The 18,333-nt window shown below is 39.4% G+C and overlaps 3 protein-coding genes across 4 annotated transcripts; 2 read left to right on the top strand and 1 right to left on the bottom strand.

The window, feature by feature from the left end:
* Positions 1-1,146: 1,146 nt before the first annotated feature.
* LOC122075400 (probable mitochondrial saccharopine dehydrogenase-like oxidoreductase At5g39410) lies at positions 1,147-4,803 on the bottom strand. Its single transcript, XM_042640412.1, is given in 3 exon segments — positions 1,147-1,988; positions 1,991-2,021; positions 3,850-4,803. Coding segments are annotated over 3 exon segments (1,602 nt in total). The 5' UTR covers positions 4,762-4,803; the 3' UTR covers positions 1,147-1,329.
* Positions 4,804-6,296: 1,493 nt separating this feature from the next.
* Positions 6,297-14,584, top strand: LOC122077083 (clp protease adapter protein ClpF, chloroplastic). Of its 2 annotated transcripts, none has more exons than XM_042642865.1 (10): positions 6,297-6,461; positions 8,732-9,161; positions 9,962-10,021; positions 11,970-12,064; positions 12,306-12,478; positions 12,835-12,947; positions 13,266-13,311; positions 13,734-13,774; positions 13,985-14,126; positions 14,263-14,584. In XM_042642865.1, the coding sequence occupies exons 2-10, from the start codon at positions 8,829-8,831 to the stop codon at positions 14,283-14,285; spliced, it is 1,026 nt and encodes a 341-aa protein (XP_042498799.1). In that variant the 5' UTR covers positions 6,297-6,461; positions 8,732-8,828; the 3' UTR covers positions 14,286-14,584. The 2 variants fall into 2 exon arrangements, with proteins under 2 accessions (XP_042498799.1, XP_042498800.1); XM_042642866.1 differs by having other exon boundaries at positions 13,985-14,144.
* A 128-nt stretch (positions 14,585-14,712) lies between these two features.
* LOC122077082 (putative pentatricopeptide repeat-containing protein At1g69350, mitochondrial) lies at positions 14,713-18,325 on the top strand. Its single transcript, XM_042642864.1, has one exon. It carries the CDS (start codon positions 15,660-15,662, stop codon positions 18,279-18,281), a length of 2,622 nt encoding a protein of 873 aa, XP_042498798.1. The 5' UTR covers positions 14,713-15,659; the 3' UTR covers positions 18,282-18,325.
* The last annotated feature ends 8 nt before the right edge of the window (positions 18,326-18,333 follow it).

Below are 18,333 nucleotides of genomic sequence, written 5' to 3'. Positions count from 1 at the left end.
GTGTGTGCAGAAAATATTACTGGGATATGAATTTACCAGAATGCTCTTGGTCTCCGTAATCTTTGTCATGAGACTCATAACCATAATTGGCATCATCTATGCTAGTTCTGCTCCAGGAGTACCTGTCTGCTAGAGATCCTAGTTCCTACTGTCAAATGTTTGATGTTGAGGAGATGGAGAAAGAGTAGATGATAGATGTAGTCAAGTAAGGTTACAATCCACCATGCGTAGCTTCAATTCCATTGGCCATATCATCTTCTCTATTTTCTTTTGTTTTAAGTGAAGCTATTCTCTCGAAACTAAACTAGTACTATATGGAGAGGAATTGCTACGACACCAGTGTAGTTTTCCAACCGATGATGTCTGGGTGATCAAATTCGTCCAAGTATGAATGTTTAGTGAGGAGAGAGAATATGAGGTCCTGCGATATGAGAGGGTGTGTGTAGATAAGGTAGTAGCCAAGGTAGTAGCCAAGTTGACATGGGATCTTTACCTTGGGAAGTGTGTGGTTCTAGGGTTATTTACACAGGGTGTTTGTTGACTTATGGTGTTTGTTGTTTTTCACTGTTTTTGACGAAAGTTGAATGGTTCTTATCTAATCCAAGTATGATTCGGTTTATGTGATTGTGGCATCAATATGGACTAGCGAGACTAATCAGATTTAAATATCAATCGTGTTAATTAAAACAAAACAAAACATAAAACAAAACCAGAGTGTGAGTGGAAAAAACCCATCAAAGTATGCTAGTCATACCTCTGTTTATTTATTTATTTATTTTTTTGATAGGTAGGGAGGGAAGTAGGTAACAGTTAGATGTTCGAACTTGAGACCTCTTGGTGAGTATGAGATTTTTGCACACCATAACTCACCAAATGCATTAAGCAGTTGTTTTTTCTCTTAGCCTTTGTTTGGCAAGCCGCTGTAAGTTTACGGTGAGATCTCTTTAGATCAACAAGCATTCATGATTTTTTTTAAGAGATGTACATCACTGATATTTTTTGCTGGTCTTGTATGACTTTTGCTTCCTGGCCTAGCCCATAAGTATGGCCTCACCGGGTCTAGGCTTGGTTCAAGTACTTACATGCAGGAATCAAGCTGGAAAAAAATTTCACTGCATAATTCATACGTGCAGAAAAAAGGCCAGGTTTACCAGGAAAGGAGAAGGAAAACTTATATGTTGAACCAAATACAACCACAAGGCAATGGTTAAATTTAAAGCTGTATTTATTGCTTGCCTATGGTCTCTATCAGAAGTTCACAAACTGGACGCTATCCATTTCCTGTTAAAACTGCTTGAAGGTTAAAACATCTAGTTAAGATTGTAGAGACTAGACTGGAACAGCATTCTTTGAGATAATATCGAAGGATATCCCATTTTGCTGGAGTCGTTCCTGGAGATCAGTTGGGCCAAAAACAATCCCAGGGGGGAAGACACCTCCTTTGGGCATGTCGTTGCGTCTGTTTAATACAAGAAGAGCACACTGAATCAAGATAATAGGAGTGGTCAAGTATCCAACTTCTGGTCCCATAACTCTGGTAATTATCTCTGTATCTGGTTTTCTGTTTCCCTGTGATGCAAGACTACCATCACTGTAACCATGCCCAATGAACCACATTTTGAATGTAGCACTTTCAACTTCTTCCTCGGTTGGACCCTTCTTCCTAAACCACCCAAGGCTGAAAAAGGAGGGAAACTTTAAGAGTAGCCACCTCCCAATAGCAGTTCTTCCAAAGAGGCCGATGGAGATCCCAACTGTGATAAATCGTAGAACACCCAACAGAGACTTGGAGCTTATCTTGACCCCAAAATAGGTTGGCTTCACCTTTGACCAGAAGTTCTTTCTGTACTCCATCTGCTCCTCACTTTCCTCCATTCCAGGAAGGCCACGTGGGCTATCCGTTAAAAATGCAAGAGTTCTTCGCACAACAATGGAGTCTGCTGAAGGTAGTTTAACAGCCCAAAGGCCAATTGTCTTCTGGTGATCTATGTTGGTCCATTCATTGGAGGGGGTCCAGGAATCTGCAAAACGGATAACTTCTAACATCAAATGTGAAGTCAAATAAATCAGGGATAAAGTCTATAGTTAGTACCAACTTAACCTCAACCATGAATGGTTTTCTTTTGTATGTTACAAATTAATAACCAGTACAAGAATTTTTCTTCCCCTTCTGCTGCTGTACTCATAAAATATATGCTTACAAAAGGTTGGTCCAGTTCATATTATCTAGGCCAGCTAGAGAAATCCTGATCTAAGTTCCTCAATTTTGAACTATGGGATTTTGTACCATAATGTCTGCCCCTTTTTTACAACCGCTAGAAATTATGTGAGGAGCAGACCTTTTAAATCTCTAATCTGGGATCTATCAGACAATGGTTCCTGATCCTTATCCATTGCCGGAGACCTAGACAGACTGCTTCCACCCTATGTTAAGTAGACCTTGTTACCTCTCAAATTAAGATGTTTCTAAATACACCATAATATAACATCTAGAAAATGGGTAATTAGAAACTGAAAAGAAAGTTCAGCTTGGGGTGGTGATTCCTTACACAAGTGACCAGACATGAATGTGACATGGATAGAAGGTTCATGTCAGCCATAATCATGTTTGGTCCAGTTCAGTTCAAAATGCCTAGCCCTTTTTTCTGAAAGGGTAATGTTTGCATCGAGTCATTGAGAGTCTGTATTCTGTAATCCTCTCAACCCTTCTTTACCTTTAACATTTTTAATAGTACTGAGGGTTTACTAGAACAGGTCATGTTGAGTTGATCACATTGGCATGTTGAATGTGTTGAACAGATCATGAACCATTTAATAAACAAGTACAAGTAGAAGTGTCATGTTCATGTTCAAGTTTTCAATTTGTTTCAATAGGTTGTGTGCCATTATTAGCTACATGCGAAATTGCCTCCCGATCCCACAAAGAATTGGACTGCTTGCATTGTTGTTAATGGTTGACAGTGTAGCTAAGAAACCAGTAGGGCTAGAGACAATACAGAAATACACATTCTTCCTAGTGTAATACCACCTTCGATTCAAACAAAAAGAGTCAAGAAAATGGGTCCAGAAGGCAACCCCCCCCCCCCCCCCAAACCCCCACACCACACAGCAAAAAAAAAAAGACACAGGCCACACATCATCTGGAATAATAAAAAAAAAATCTCCATGACAACTAATGAATATAATCTGATACCAAGAACTCAAAATCTACATATATCAGTATCCACAAATAAAGGACAGATGACTACCTGCTAGAAGAAAAGAAAATTCTCCAGCGCAGTGAACAGTATATTTCCAAGATGAAAATAGAACTTGGGATCAAATATATGGAAGTGCTCTTTCGGATCAATAAGTAACATGAGTTTACAGTTGCATGACAAAGAAAGCAACAGGAAAACCATGAAAATGTCAAGAGGGTAAAATCATACCGCAAAGCAACCCATATGAAGAATAAAAGGAAATCAAGAAAACCCATGTCCATACAGACATGCAAAGCGGGTTTGACCTGTTTATCTACTCAATATTCCTTCTTTTGGCTTATTCTGCGATAAATAATCAACAACTAAATACAGATTCCTTCACAAAAGAAGGAGCATGGCAATAGAATAGGAAGATTAAGAATCCAGATCTGAAAAGTGCTAAAAATGCCAAGCTCCACAAACTGCAGGTCTGCACATAGAAAGGTTTGTGCTCTATTACTATCTGTAAGGATTAGCATGGTCTATCCATGCTATGATGTGATCTGATACTATTTGAGATGTTTCACTAATCTCATAGAAGTCCAGCCAACAGTAATATTTCACATTGAAATGCAGCAAATAAAGAAGAGAGAAAGAAGAAAGGTCTTACCACCGGCCTAGATCTTCTGGGTCTAGACCTACGCAACTCCTGCAACTGCTTCATATTGGCTACACCCAAAACCGCTGACTCAAAGGTCCCGAAATTCCCAACTATCCCCTTGTCCGACTCCAAACTCACATATGCCTCAACTCTGTTCGGTAATGACGGTGGTTCCCACTGCCTGGAATGGAACATCAAACCCAGTTCCGCCGGAATCGAATCAAACCCACATGCGGAAACCACCAACGACCCCTTCTCCACGGCCTTGTCGTGATACAGAGCCTCCATTCTCTCCATGAATTCAGGTTCACCACATATGTCCAGGTAATCGCAACCCACTTCAACGCAAGCAGAGACGACGGGTTCTCCATAAAGGCGAAAGGGGCCAACGCAGTTCAAGACGAGCTTGGTTTTGCTGCAAAGCTCTCGAAGTGAAGCAGGATCCGAGATGTCGGCTTTAATAATGGGAATGGAAGGAGGGGATGCCGGGTGAGAAGCCCATTTCAGAGCTTCATCCAATTTGGCTGGATTCCGGCCAGCAAGGGCTATGGTTTTGAGGGGAGATGAAGGGGTGTCAAGGAATTTCAAAGCTTCCCTTACTACGTATTTGCCTGTAAACCCAGAGGCGCCAAGGATTACCAAGTCATAATAGGTATCAGGTTCGTGTTGTGGTTGATGCACTTCCATGTCTGATCTTAGAACTCTAGAAGTTGGTTGAATTGGGATCCGAAACTGATGGGAGCGAAGAACTGAAGAGGAGCTGGGAAATGAATTAGGAGTTCTGGAGAGGCTACGAAGAGCAGTAGATCGTGGCGGAGTTTCTTTATCTATTATAAGGCCTATGGGGTATCCGTGTCTCTCTCTCACGCACGCCGAGGGGCGCGCAAATTTCCAAGAAGGCGCCCTTACTAAGCCAAACATGGGCCAGCCTGGGTCCCTGGATTTCCAATCTGAAAACAAATATTGTGAATGTGCTTTACATGAAGAGGATGAATCTTTTTTAAGTGAAAATATCAGCAAGGGGTAACCATTGGTGTCATTTGATCTTTTGTGAGAGAAACATGGTTTCCATTACTTCTGAGTAGTTACAACCTCCATGTTCACCATCTTGGTGTGACCCGTTAATAGGTGTGATCACCCCTCTAAGCATGCTCTCTTCGATAATCATACTCTCTCTCTCTCAACAAAAAATAGTTTTAAGTATTTGATTATTGAAGAAAAGAAGGACTCAAATCCTTTGCAGCTGGCAGTGAGATCGAATAGTTGGAAGGACTCTGACATGCTTTCCAACCGTCAGATGCTCACTGTCACTCACTGCCTCCCGCAGGAGATTTTTGTGCAAAAAAGAATGCTATATAATCATGTGGCCCTTTTACCCAAATATAGGCAGTGGAATTAAATGATGATATTGCCCCTCTGAAATACAAAATTCTCACCCCTGATGATGCCCCTATGTACCCCTCATTAGCCCATGCTAGTGTTCGAGCCATATGGCTAGGTAGCATTTTTCTTTCCTTTATTATCTATATTTTGTTGACTAACTATTTTTCAATTTAAGGGAAAATATAATTGCCCTTTCCACATATGGAAAGCCGCCTCGCTTTGGCGGGCCCTTCACTCATTGATATAGTGAGGTTTTATGCTTCGTTCCGTACTTAACTTATGAGCTCGTGTAGTACTCGTCCCTAACAAGCAACGGCTAGTTGATCATAGAGCACCGTTGTGCATTAGCATGCGTAGCAATCAAACTATTGCACCCCTAACAGAGCCAAGGCAATGGTGGTCGTAGATCAGCCATTGCTTGGTTGCATGGGCGCGTTAGCCCGTTTATCTAGCGGCAGGTCTTTTCTTGCTAGGTCGAAAGCTGCTAGTAGTGTTCGCAACTGGATTGGCCACGATCACTAGAGGGGACAAACTACCAGGATTAGTCTGCTTCCCAATAGGAAGAGCAAACAACAACTATTAGCCCAACTTTCCGGGCTCTCATAAAAGCCCTAGTTTGAGCATCTCCCTAGCCTACCTACTTTCCTTGCTTTCAGAAGTTCAAGTCTAATAGAGTTGGATCTCTATAGGTCCCAACTAATTCCAATCTAATCTGAACAACCCTAGAATCAGTAGGGATTTGTCCAATTTAGATAAGCTAGTTGGTTTTACACCAAAACATTTAAAAGAGTAGCATAGTGCACAAGGCTTTGACTACCGTAAGATCTGGGAGGGGCAAATATACGCAACCTTACCCCTTGCTTTACAAGAGAGGCTGTTTCTAAGATTTTAACATGTGATCAACATATTGCAATAGTACAATTTAACCATTGCGCCCCTCGCCCACTATTTGCACCAAAACATATATGCTGTTGAAATGGGCCCGGCCTGGTTAACTAATGGCTGGACCGGGGCGGGCCAGGCTTTGGCTTGTGAGGTATTCCTTTTCTTTTCTCATATCCAAATCATTTGGCAAATAGAAACCAAACGTTCTCCTTCGGGTTTCAATTTTTTATCAGTGACACTGTTCTGTCTGAAGACTGATCTCTCTTCCCGAATGCTCCAATCTTTCTTTCTCGAAGCTTCAAATGCGCGGAGAAGTCTGTCTCTTCACCTCTGAGTATAGCGTTTTAGGTCAGGTAATTATGCGAAACTCTGCTACACCATAATGTTTAACTTTTATCAAGTACTGAGGTCTTTGCTCATAGTTTCGATTGAGCTCTCTCACTTCTCGATTTCGCTTTTAAAACTCTAGGTTTCCTCATAATTATTTTCAGTTTCATTGATCCTAATATGCTGGGCTGCTGGCGATTCGTAAAAACTGAATTCTTTAGGCGAACTTCTGGGTTTGTTGCTGAATTCTTAATATGAGCGAGGATGGACTCCTAGTCCTCCCCCAAATAATCACTTGCCTTGGTTCTTGTAATAACAAACTATCATGGTGGAAACTGGAAGGATGTTTAATTACGGAGGACCCTCTAACAACTAACAGTCCGGTTGGAAAGAGATTTTATTTGGTAGAAGTTATTATTGTGAAATGTGTTACAAGAAATTTTTACGAACTGAAGTGTCAATTTGGTTTCTAAAAGCATAATTGGCTGTAGGAGACTATGTTGTTTGAACTATTGACCATTGGTGGGCTTGTTCTATTTGGTAGTTCAAAGAAGAACTTGTATAAATTAATCTTGAAAGCGTTAAATGCTTATCAAAATAAAAATCTTGCAAGTATTAAAGGAAAAAAACCTGCAAGTCATTGAAAGTGCTTGGCCTTCTGCATGCCTTTTTTTTTTTTTTTTTAAATAAAAGAGACAATGTAATTGTGGTTTTAGCTTCTTTAGTTTTCAGTATCATGTATATTCGAACATATTTGGTTTATATGCATGTGCTAAGCATTTTCCTTCCATTTTTGAAGTTTCAGGAACATTACTTTATTTCTTTGCTTAGCAAATAATGGAGGTCCAATCTTTTTTCTTTTTTGGTTAAGTCTGTCAAAGTAGATTTCCACCCTGCAACTCTAAATACACCCTGAGTCTTTATAGGTTGAATTATTTGTCTAAGCTTTTAAACGAATAAGTGATGTATATGTGTGTCTATACATACATTCCGGCATACTATACCTGCATCACCGGCAGATAAGGTACATTTTAGTATCTAATATACCATGGATCCAAATTTGTTCCTCAAAGTTTATATATATATATATACACACACACATATATATATATATATATATATACAGTGCTACTAGGATATAAAATAAATAAAATAATTCAAGTATTTATTGAATTTTAATTCTTTATTTTCAGTCAATAATTCTTACTTAAACTTGAGGCTATTGAGCTTGTACGTTTTACCAGAGAAGTGTTTCTTTTATTACTTGTCTCTACCGTGCACATTGGGCAGATTCCATTGCTTAAGAAGTACCTGTGACATACAGATCTTCTAGCCCAAAACTTTTTCTAGTTAGTCAATCTTAAAGATCCTAGCAATTGCATTTCCTTGGAAAGTAACCATAGAAGTTATGGGTAAAACTCCAGATATTGAGTTGTAAGAAGAATCCAATTTAGTTTGCTTCTTGGTCAAAAGATCTGGTCAATTTTGCTGTTAATTGTCCAGTATGATGTATCCTGTCCATGTACCCTTCATTAACTACCAATCTACATCACCTTGCACAAGTGAAGAGCATGTTAGACCATGTATTGATTTTCTTACCTTTAATCACGGTACTTGGTGTCTGATCATATTTTGCACTTAAGTGCCAATTGCCAAAATGCCCCTGATAACAGTTTGTAATCGCATGCATTGAATTAAATGATTTTGTTATAGTACTTGGAAGCATCTAATAATGCTGACATGCATTAGATTTTGCACTGATGCATTTGCTTTGTGACCTCTTGATATAGTTTGAACAGAAATGCAAAGAGGATCACAGGTTTTGCTGCTTAGCTGGCCCCTTACTGTGATTGGACCACTTTGTTATTTGGATATGAGCCCACTGTTTAACCTGATGCTTTACAAGATACAAAATAAATCGAAAATCCAAAGTGTCAATTTTCAATTCGGTGATCCACTACCTATAGAGGACTTTGGGTTCCTCTAAATGTGTTCCTATTTGAATACACCTCCCCTCCCCGAGAGAGGCTGAAGCCCCAAGCCAATTACTTCCTTGTTCATACTTCACTCCTGTAGACCGATTGCTTTCCATTGTGGCTTGCATTTGGGTCTTTTCATTCTATTTCATTAGTAGCCCTCTCTCGCTCTCTCTCTCTCTCTCTCTATATATATATATATATAATCTTCTTTACCTCCAAAAGTACCTATATACCCCAGATGCCATGTTGCTATATATATACATATATTTATGTGTGTTGGAAGAGTTTAGTGTCATGTATTCTTTCATTGTTTATAGGATCTATTGCTGGAGTAGCAATCTTGAAGAATTCGATGCCAAGAAAGGTAGTGGCGGAAGCAGATTAGAGTTGATACAAAATATACAGCTGCTGAAAATGGTGCAGGGTACATCTGTGAGCACTTTGACAACTTCTGGAAATGGTGGGATTTATGGCTCCTCTGCTCTGTGGAAAAGTGAATACAGGTTTACAACCAAAACCCATAGGGCCTCTATGATTGAAGGACAATCCCTCTGGCGCCAGCATGTCCTCAGATCATTCCCAACAAGTCAACCCAATAGATCACAACAAAGGGGGTTGAGGGTTGAAGCTGGTTGGCTGTTTAATAAGAGTGAAGAGGGGATGGATGCAAGTTTGGAATGCAGTGAGAGTGCTAACGAGGACATATTGATATTCTTTTTCCAGCTTGACTTAGCAACTCGTGTACAGGTTTGCCTTAAGTTCCTTGCACTAGCTTTTCCTTTTAATAAAATGGCTTAGCAAGTTTCCTTTTCATGTTGTATGGCTTTCTGATTGAATCAATAACTGCCTATTAACTAGGCAGTCTTATCTATCAGTGTGATGGAACTTTGGGATTGTCCATGGTTTGGGTACTGGCAGGGTTGGACCTTTAACAGACTAAAAATTGACCAAATCAGACAACTGTCATCAATCAATCAGTTATTTTCGATGGTCAGAAAGAATAACCTTCCTCAGTGACGCCAATAATATGTGTGTACTTATGATCATCTTTTTTTGTTCGCTTGCTGTTTATGATATCTCCTAGTCGGAGTGATGGTTTCTGCCCCTATCAGTATTTCATTGGTTAGGTCAGAATGTATACATGGATTACTTGGGATCCTTTAAATACTGGTAAAATAAGGAAATGACGCAAAGGATTGTTGATACTTTTCCCTTGCACCTTTGCTTGTTGATTAGCTATCAACAGTATTGATCTCACCAGAACACGCTTTAAAAAAAGAAAAACGTATTAATTCGATGTCTTCTGGTCTTAAGGGAAAACAAATGAAGCATGTCTCATTAGCCAGGTTTCTCCTTGTAGGACCAAAATAGATGGAATTGCCCAGTGGTTCCTTCTCTAGAAGTGTTTATTTTGCAACAATTGCCGCTTCTACTGTCTGTTGTACACATTCTCTTTCAATGATACCTGTCTCTGATTCTTCTTCTCTAAAACAGTTTATAATGTTAATCTCTAATTTTTTGTTTGTTTGGCTGTTCTGAGATGACAGTATGCTCTGAATATGGAACAGTACGACATAGCACAACAATTGAGAAACAAGCTTACTGAGGTAATGTCATTGAAATTTCATTCTAGAAAACACATTCTGACATCATTTTATTATATACAAAATAGAAAACTATTACTCAAAGGAAGATGCTTTAATTTAAGAGGACAAAATTTACAATTTCATACGCTTCTGCAATCTCTTTTTATAATGTTGTTAGTTTGATAGCTTATCATCTGGTTGAGATTTTCGTGCTTAGTGGGGCTATCGAGTTTTCTTCTACCAAATCCTTATTACATTGTAGTAGGTTTGGTGGTTGATTGTGTCGGTAGTGGACGTAATGTACGTGAGTGGCTATTGGTTTTCTTGTGGTCAAAAATACCCCTACCGGTACTTAGCCAAGTAACAGGCGAAAAATTCTCGAAGTAATCGAATAAGTCTGGGTAAACCCTTTTGCTACCAACCGGGCCTTGAGGCGCTCAACATAACCATCAGTGTGTACTTGATTGTATACACCCAACGACACCACACCAACTCCTTACATGGAGGAAGATCAACCAAGGTTAATGTCTTTTGAGAGAAGAGACCAAAAAGAAGAAATGGGAAAAGAAAGATATTGTATATCGGTGGAGGTGCATTGCCAATGTGGAAAACAGGGCAGGGATTCTCTACAATAACACTGTAAAAAATAAAAAGGGATTGATTTAGTACAGCTTGGTAGCACCTTCGTTTTGGGTAAAAAATTTCACGGGTTCAAATCCTGTCATCCCTACCTATTACTTCTCCTCTGGGCAGTAACGATGGATCAATTGAGGTCAAAACAAATTAGACATAAATAGTCTTTCATTTTATAACAGGCAATGCATGCAAGGTGTTTTGGGAAAAAAGAACCCATTTCCACATCCCTAGCGAATTTTCATTCAGGATGAGACAGTGCCTCATGATGAGTTTTGTTACAGATTGTGCAGATAATGACAAGCAAAGCTATGAAGTAAAGGTGGAAGATGCGACGCATAAACAAACTTATCAATAGGCTGAAATCTGATGATCAAGCAAATAGAAGATGTCACTTCAATATAATGAACAAATCATCATCGTAGTCCACAGGAGAAGAGAAATCCAGCAGCCATGTTAAATATCACATGGGGAGAAAACCTTCTGCACGGCTGCACAGGTCAAGGAATTTCTTGCTCAATGAGAGTTAGGCATAAAAATCAATCCTTAAGGATAGGCACCAGCAGCACATTGATGTAGGTAGTAGACATCATCAACACAAAACCCTAGTTCTTAATTGACTAGGGGTTCAGGTAAGAGAGGGAAGCATTGGTTACTGCAAACCACAACAAGAAGAAACCTAAAAAAAAATAAAATTTAGAAGAAAGACAAAGTATGCAAGAGCAAGTTCTAACCCACTCTAATACCATGTGACAATATTAGAGAAGAAGAACAACCATACCTACACATGAATCAATGAAAGAGAGGGAAGACGATGAAAGAATGGGAAAAATCTGAACTAGGGATAGAGAGAATGGAATTTCCTCTCCGGTATTAATACGGTTTTTATTAATGTTAAAATATATGAAATTACGCTGCTGCCCTTACAATATTAACCCATGATAGACAATTATTTCCCCTATTAACTAAAAGAATACCAAGAGTACCCCTACCGGTACTACTTAAAAACTTAACATTTCTCACAGTATATTCTGCAGTAGAGGCATTAGGCTCTCTCTCTCACCCTCCCCTTCCCTCCCCCCCAAACTCGAATGTTTTTATTCTTTGCCATTTGATAAACTGAAACTAAGTGAATGTTAGATGTATGTTAATGCTCATATACACTTGTATAGATGTTGAAATGGATTTTCTTGTTGAGTTTTTTGAGGTCATTTTGTATAACATTTGTGAGTCCATGTCCATCTCCTACTCACATGTCCACATCTTAGGTACATAATTTCCTTGTGAATGAAACATACAATGTCATGTCATTCTTAGTATATTCTCCTTGTGAAAGGTTGAAGCAGAGGTCATCAAACAACAAGAAGATAAAAGGGGATTGTCCTCAAAGAGTGAAGCCCAAGATAAGGGCATAAGCATTCTGCGTCTGCGGTGAGGCTTGCTTCATGCTATCCTTTTATCTACTAATAGATTTTAAGATTTGAATCATGTGACTTTGTATAAGCCCCAATAAGTTGGGGAAAAGTGGTTACTTATTTATTTGGGCTGTTAGATGGTCAGTGTTACTTCTAACTTCAGAGTTTATATATTAGTCAAACTTGAGATTTCCTCCCTTGTTGGTAATAAGGTCTTTTCAGATCTTGTTAGATCACCATGCCTCTTTCTTTTTCAGTGCAGACATGCAGAAAGCAATTGAGAGTGAGAAGTATGCTTTAGCAGCTGAATTGCGTGATGAAATTTCTAAACTGGAGGCAGAATCTCTGGCTGCTTCAGCAAAAGCATTAGTATATGAAATTGCCCAGTATGCATTTCGTCTGGGTCAGAAAGTGAAGCATAAGATATTTGGTATCTAATTTCATTCCTCCTGCAGCATTACTTCTAGTTTTCTGTGTTTTTCTACGGGTTTGTAGGGTGTGGATAATGGAGCTTGAGCAGGAATGTCTGTTTGGGCAGATGGTGGTAACTGGTAAGGACATGGATGTTAGTGCATTTAAAATAGAAAAATGGTAATGAGTGAGAAAAGATGAACCGGGAGGAAGGTTAAGAATGACCTTGGTTGAAGCTTGTGTATGAATATATTTGCTTCTTGTCCTTAATTCTTTCCTTATATTTGATTCATTCTCTTATTCACTGAATGAATGAGAAGATAATTCTTTCCCTTGTTTATAAGCCGTTGAGAACTTGAGATCATGGCTTTTCAGGCTATCGAGCTGTTGTTTGTGGAATGGATCCTATGTGCTGTGAATCTAGTTCTTGGATGGAGACTGCATGTATTGAAAAGTTGTCTCAAGGATCTAATCAGCCATTTTATCAGGTCAAAACTCTAAACAGCTTCGTTGTCTTCCTCAAAATTTCTCCCAACCAGAAATTTATTTCGAAGTTGTCAAAAGGAGGCAGGTAGCGCCGACCTATGTTTCCTGACTCATGTGCTAATATTGTACAATATGAATTGTAATATCAAGTGACTTGGTGGTGGATATAATTTCTAGAGCAGATAATCTATGTTTTACATGGCTTATTAATCGATGTAAGAAATCCAAACCATTACAAACGTCCCAAGTTTCTTAGATGAGCTGAATGAGCAATCATTGTACAATAAAGAATTCACAATTTCAGGTCTTTTGTTTCACAGGTTTTGGTTGATGTACATGCAGACCCTAACCTGCTTGTAGCTTATGGTAAAGTACTCTGCTCTGCAGTTCTCCTTTTGGAAGATAACATTTGTATATCTCTCTCCATTGATGCTTTCATGAAACCATATTTTCTAATGCAGCTCAGTTCTTTCTTAGGCCACAGTTCTAGGACCTGTTCTTTTAACCATTTCTACTTACACTGTTCTTATTTTCTCATTTGTAAATAGTATGCACAATTGCACATTTGTAATGCAATTGGCTAGGATCCACTCTTGCAATGGAACCCACCAATGTATGGTTGTGGGACCTACAGAGATCCCATCTGTTTCTGTTGCAAATGATGCTCATGCTGCTAGCACCCCCTCCTCATTTTGTTTTTATGCCTTTTTTCCTGAAAAGCTTACTCTAGCCATTTCATTGGTTCTGATCTGAATGTCACCTGATACTCGATGATTTCTTGTTTGCAGTTGCAGAGGAGAACTTATTAGCCCTTGATCAACCAGACATGGTTAGTAAAAGTCCTCAGGTCCGCTGTTTGCAAAAACATCCTCTGCAGTGAGTGCAGTGATGCAGTGAGCATCGGATGGCTGACAGCATCCAGGCACGTGCTCCGAGGTGCTCTTGGCCATCTGATGCTCACTGCATCACTGCACTCACTGCAGAGAATAATATGCTCCTATGAGCTTTCTAAAGACCTCATATGGGAAAACTTGTGCAGGAAAGGTTTGACCATCCATATATTTCCTTCCTATTTTATGGAATGGACACAGCTGGTGATTTTATTCCAATAAAGCAGCTGCGTGAGAAGTTCAACAGACCCCGCCATGAAGTGCCTATGGATCCAGAAAATGAGGAGGATGGTAGGGAGAATACTTAAGGTGGGATGCTTTAGTTCCTGTTTCCCAAAAATTACCGTCAATCTTTGATAGTACAAACGTGTTCTCTTGATCAAAAGTCTGTTTTGTTTACTTATTGTTAAATTATTTGTCTTTGCAGGAAACTTGGACAATAGGCATTAAATTACAACTATACAGGCTAACTGCCATCCCAAGCTCACTTCTTCATGATAATGCTGTGTAGATATCTTCTATGTGGAACTGGGAATCTTCCCCTCTCTAGTTGGACAATTGAACTAGAAACTCTTTCTGGAAGAAAAAAACAGAACAGATTCTTGGAGAGGGAGAGAGAGATTTTGGGGGGTGAATGCTGAAAATTGACAGAATATTTCTACCTTTTGATTACCAGCCAAGGGTACATATTGATATTTGTATATTTAAAATCTTGTGAACTCCAACCCAGTCAAGTTTTTTATTTTCAATTTTATGCTCAAAGTCTGATGCAACTTTTATACCATGTAGCCTGGATGATTGAAGTATCCATGAGTTCAACTGTTATTCAGATATTCAGCTATGTTGCAGCTTGGGCCAATCATTTCAGGTACAAGCAACAGGATGAGCCCTAAGAAGAAGATGTTGGTGCTATTTTATCAAAGAAGCACCAACGGCCTTCTCACAAGTGCTTCTTCGGTTTTATAATCTGCTAGGCCACATACAGCTATCAGTGGCTGTCTTGTTTTTCAGCTTTGTTCTGGCACGTTAACTGTTGGATTTAACTGAGCCCTGGCTTCTCTCCTCTTCGTTTCATTTATTTATTTATTTTTTAAAATTAGCTTTTAGGGTCATTCTGTGATATGATCCTCCAAACCTTTTAGACCCTTTACAAACTTTCTACTGAGATCAAATTCAAGATTAAGATTTCATAAAAAATTTTGACATAAGATGGTGTCCTAGGATCCTATCATTACGCTCATGGTTTTTTGGGCAAGTGGGTGGTGATCATGGTTTAAGATACTAAAAGCGCTCTCGACTGAAACCAATCTTGATCGTTATGAGCCTTCTAGTTTTATTACTCTTCTATCTCAATATCCTCATTTCTTTCATTTCAATTACATTAAGTTTATTTATATATTGTTTATTTATCGCTCAACATTCAATTTCATGCATCATTGTGGACCATATAACTATCAATATTTTTACCAAATATGGTATGAATTATATGTAAATTATAAATTTTTTTTCCCCTAAAAAATCAAATGGGGCTTTATGGGATAAGAAGACAAGGGCTTGACAGTTGAAAGAAATTTGATTTCTGAACCCTTACCTTTCCTCTTTGCATTGAAAGACAGGTGCTTATGTATCTGACTGCTATTTGGGATAAACATGGTCGTGGAGCAACGGCATGAGGTGTCTGCGTTCTGCACTGTTGTTTCGAGGTTCACGTAAATATGCAATGGGTCAATGGACGGGATCAGGGAATCCATAAGCAGTTTTCCTTTTCGACCAAAATGATCTTGGGTTCCACCTTTCTGATCAGATAACCCAAGCTACACAGCCATGACACTTTATATGCTCCTGTTCAGATCCTGCACCACCCCAAGAATGCTGTCACAACTCCATGCCCATCTCTTAATCACTGGGTTTGACAGAGACGCACTTTCTTCCACCAAATTAATTGAATCTTATGCCAATATGGGTTGTCTCGAATCTGCTAGACTGGTCTTTGATACTTTCTCACGACCAGATCCTTTCATGTGGGGTGTACTGATAAAGAGCTACGTATGGAATTTCTACTTTAAAGAAGCCATTACACTCTATCATGAAATGCTGTATCAGCGAGCCCAAATTAATAGTTTCTTGCTTCCATCTCTTCTTAGAGCTTGTTCAGGTCTTGGTGATGTGGGTATGGGTGGGAAGATCCATGGGAGTATCATTAAAAGTGGGTTTGACTCTGATGGCTTTGTTGAGACTGCATTGCTTTCTATGTATGGAGAAAGAGGCAAATTAGAAGATGCTCGTGTCGTATTCGATAATATGTCTACAAGAGATGTGGTTTGTTGGAGTTCGATCATCTCCAGTTATGTTCAGGGTGGACAACCCTACAGCGGGTTGGAGATGTTCTATAGGATGGTCGTTGAAGGTATCAAACCGGATTCCGTTGCAATGCTTGGGATAACTGAAGCTTGTGCCGACTTGGGGTTTCTAAGACTTGCTAAGGCAGTTCACGGCTATATAGTGAGAACAGAGATTGAGAATTCCAGGTCCTTGGAGACTGCTCTTATTGTTATGTACAGCAAATGTGCAGACTTGCTTAGTGCAGAGAAGCTCTTTGAGAAGGCATCTCACAGAAGTAATGTTTCATGGGCAACAATGGTTTCCTGCTACAACCAGAATAGCCACTTTCAAGAAGCATTAGAGATTTGTGTTAAGATGCAGGAGTATGGAGTGGGACCCAGTCCAGTAGCCATGGCCGGTATTCTGTTTTCATGTTCTCAGTTGGTTCTGCTCAAAGAGGGTAGATCAGTTCATGGTTCTGTTATCAGGAAAGGTATAGACACTGATTTTGATCTTGTAGGACCAGCACTAATCAATATGTATGCAAGTTGCGGGAGACTTGGAGATTGCCAAAAGGTGTTCGATGCAATCCAAGAGAAACAATTAGTCTCATGGAATTCACTTATAACAGTCTATGCTAGGAATGGGTTCTCAGAGGAGGCACTGAGACTCTTTATTCAGATACTGGGACAAGGACTGTTTCCAGATTCATTCACCCTGGCAAGTTCTCTGTCAGCATGTGGAGATATGAGCTTCTTACGGCTTGGGGATCAAATTCATGGTCATATTTCCAGAACAGGCTTTGATTCTAATGAATATGTCCAGAACTCTCTCATAGATATGTACTCCAAATGTGGGTCTGTGAGCATTGCATACAAAATATTCAGCAACATTCGAAGGAAAAGCATTATAACATGGAACTCCATGGTTGGTGGATTTGCTCAAAATGGTTATTCGGTAGAAGCAATAGGGCTATTTGATTGGATGCATTCCGAAGGTCTTAGTATGGATAAGGTGACCTTCTTAAGTGTAATTCAAGCTTGCTCACATTTGGGTTATCTAGAGAAGGGAAAATGGGTTCACCATAAACTCATAGTCTATGGTGTGGTGAAAGATTCTCATGTTGAAACAGCTTTAACAGACATGTATGCAAAATGTGGTGATCTTCAGATGGCTCAAACAGTCTTTGATGATATGCTAGATAGAACTATAGTATCATGGAGTGCCATGATAGGTGGCTATGGAATGCATGGTCACATTGATGCTGCGATTTCCCTCTTCACCAAAATGGTAGATTCAGCGATAAAACCAAATGAAATAACCTTCATGAATATTCTATCAGCCTGTAGTCATGCAGGATCTGTGGACAAGGGGAAATCCTATTTTCATCTGATGGGGGATTTCGGCATGGAGCCCAGCTTGGATCATTTTGCTTGTATGGTTGACCTTCTAAGCCGAGCTGGTGATTTTGATGGAGCATTTGGATTCATCAAAACAATGCCAGTTCCTGCAAATGCTAGTATTTGGGGTGCTCTTCTAAATGGATGCCGTATCCACCACAGAACAGACCTCATCAGAAGCATTGAGGAAAACCTTTTAGATCTTGGAAAAAATAATCCAGGACATTATATATTACTCTCCAATATATATGCTGAAGAAGAAAAGTGGGATGAGTTTGGGAAGGTAAGATCAATGATGAAACATGTTGGTCTGAGGAAGGTTCCTGGATACAGTACAATTGAGATAAATAGAAGGATCTACAGATTTGGAGTAGGAGATACATCCCATCCACAAACGAAGGAAATATATGGGTCTTTGGAAAATATCATAAATTTAGCTCAGGAACAAGGTTATCTCTTGGATGCTACAATCCATAGTACAAGCCAAGGACACAGGAGCAACAATGTTAAGAGTCACAGTGAGAAGCTAGCAATTGCATTTGGAGTTATCAGCTCTGCTCCAGGGACAACAATACGCATCTCAAAGAACCTTCGTGTTTGCGTGGACTGCCATACTTTTGCAAAATTTGTGTCTAAAATCACAGGAAGGGAGATCATCATGAGAGATTTGAATCGGTTCCATCATTTAATAAATGGGAGTTGTTCTTGTAGAGATTATTGGTAACAAGCTTGATTACAAACAGGAGTAAACAGTGGGACAAATACCCCCCCCCCCC

This window comes from Macadamia integrifolia, chromosome 4 (genome assembly GCF_013358625.1).
Source record: "Macadamia integrifolia cultivar HAES 741 chromosome 4, SCU_Mint_v3, whole genome shotgun sequence".
Taxonomy (NCBI): Eukaryota; Viridiplantae; Streptophyta; class Magnoliopsida; order Proteales; family Proteaceae; genus Macadamia; species Macadamia integrifolia.
Note: the sequence above shows the minus strand (reverse complement) of the source record. Positions and strands in the feature narration are given on the sequence as shown.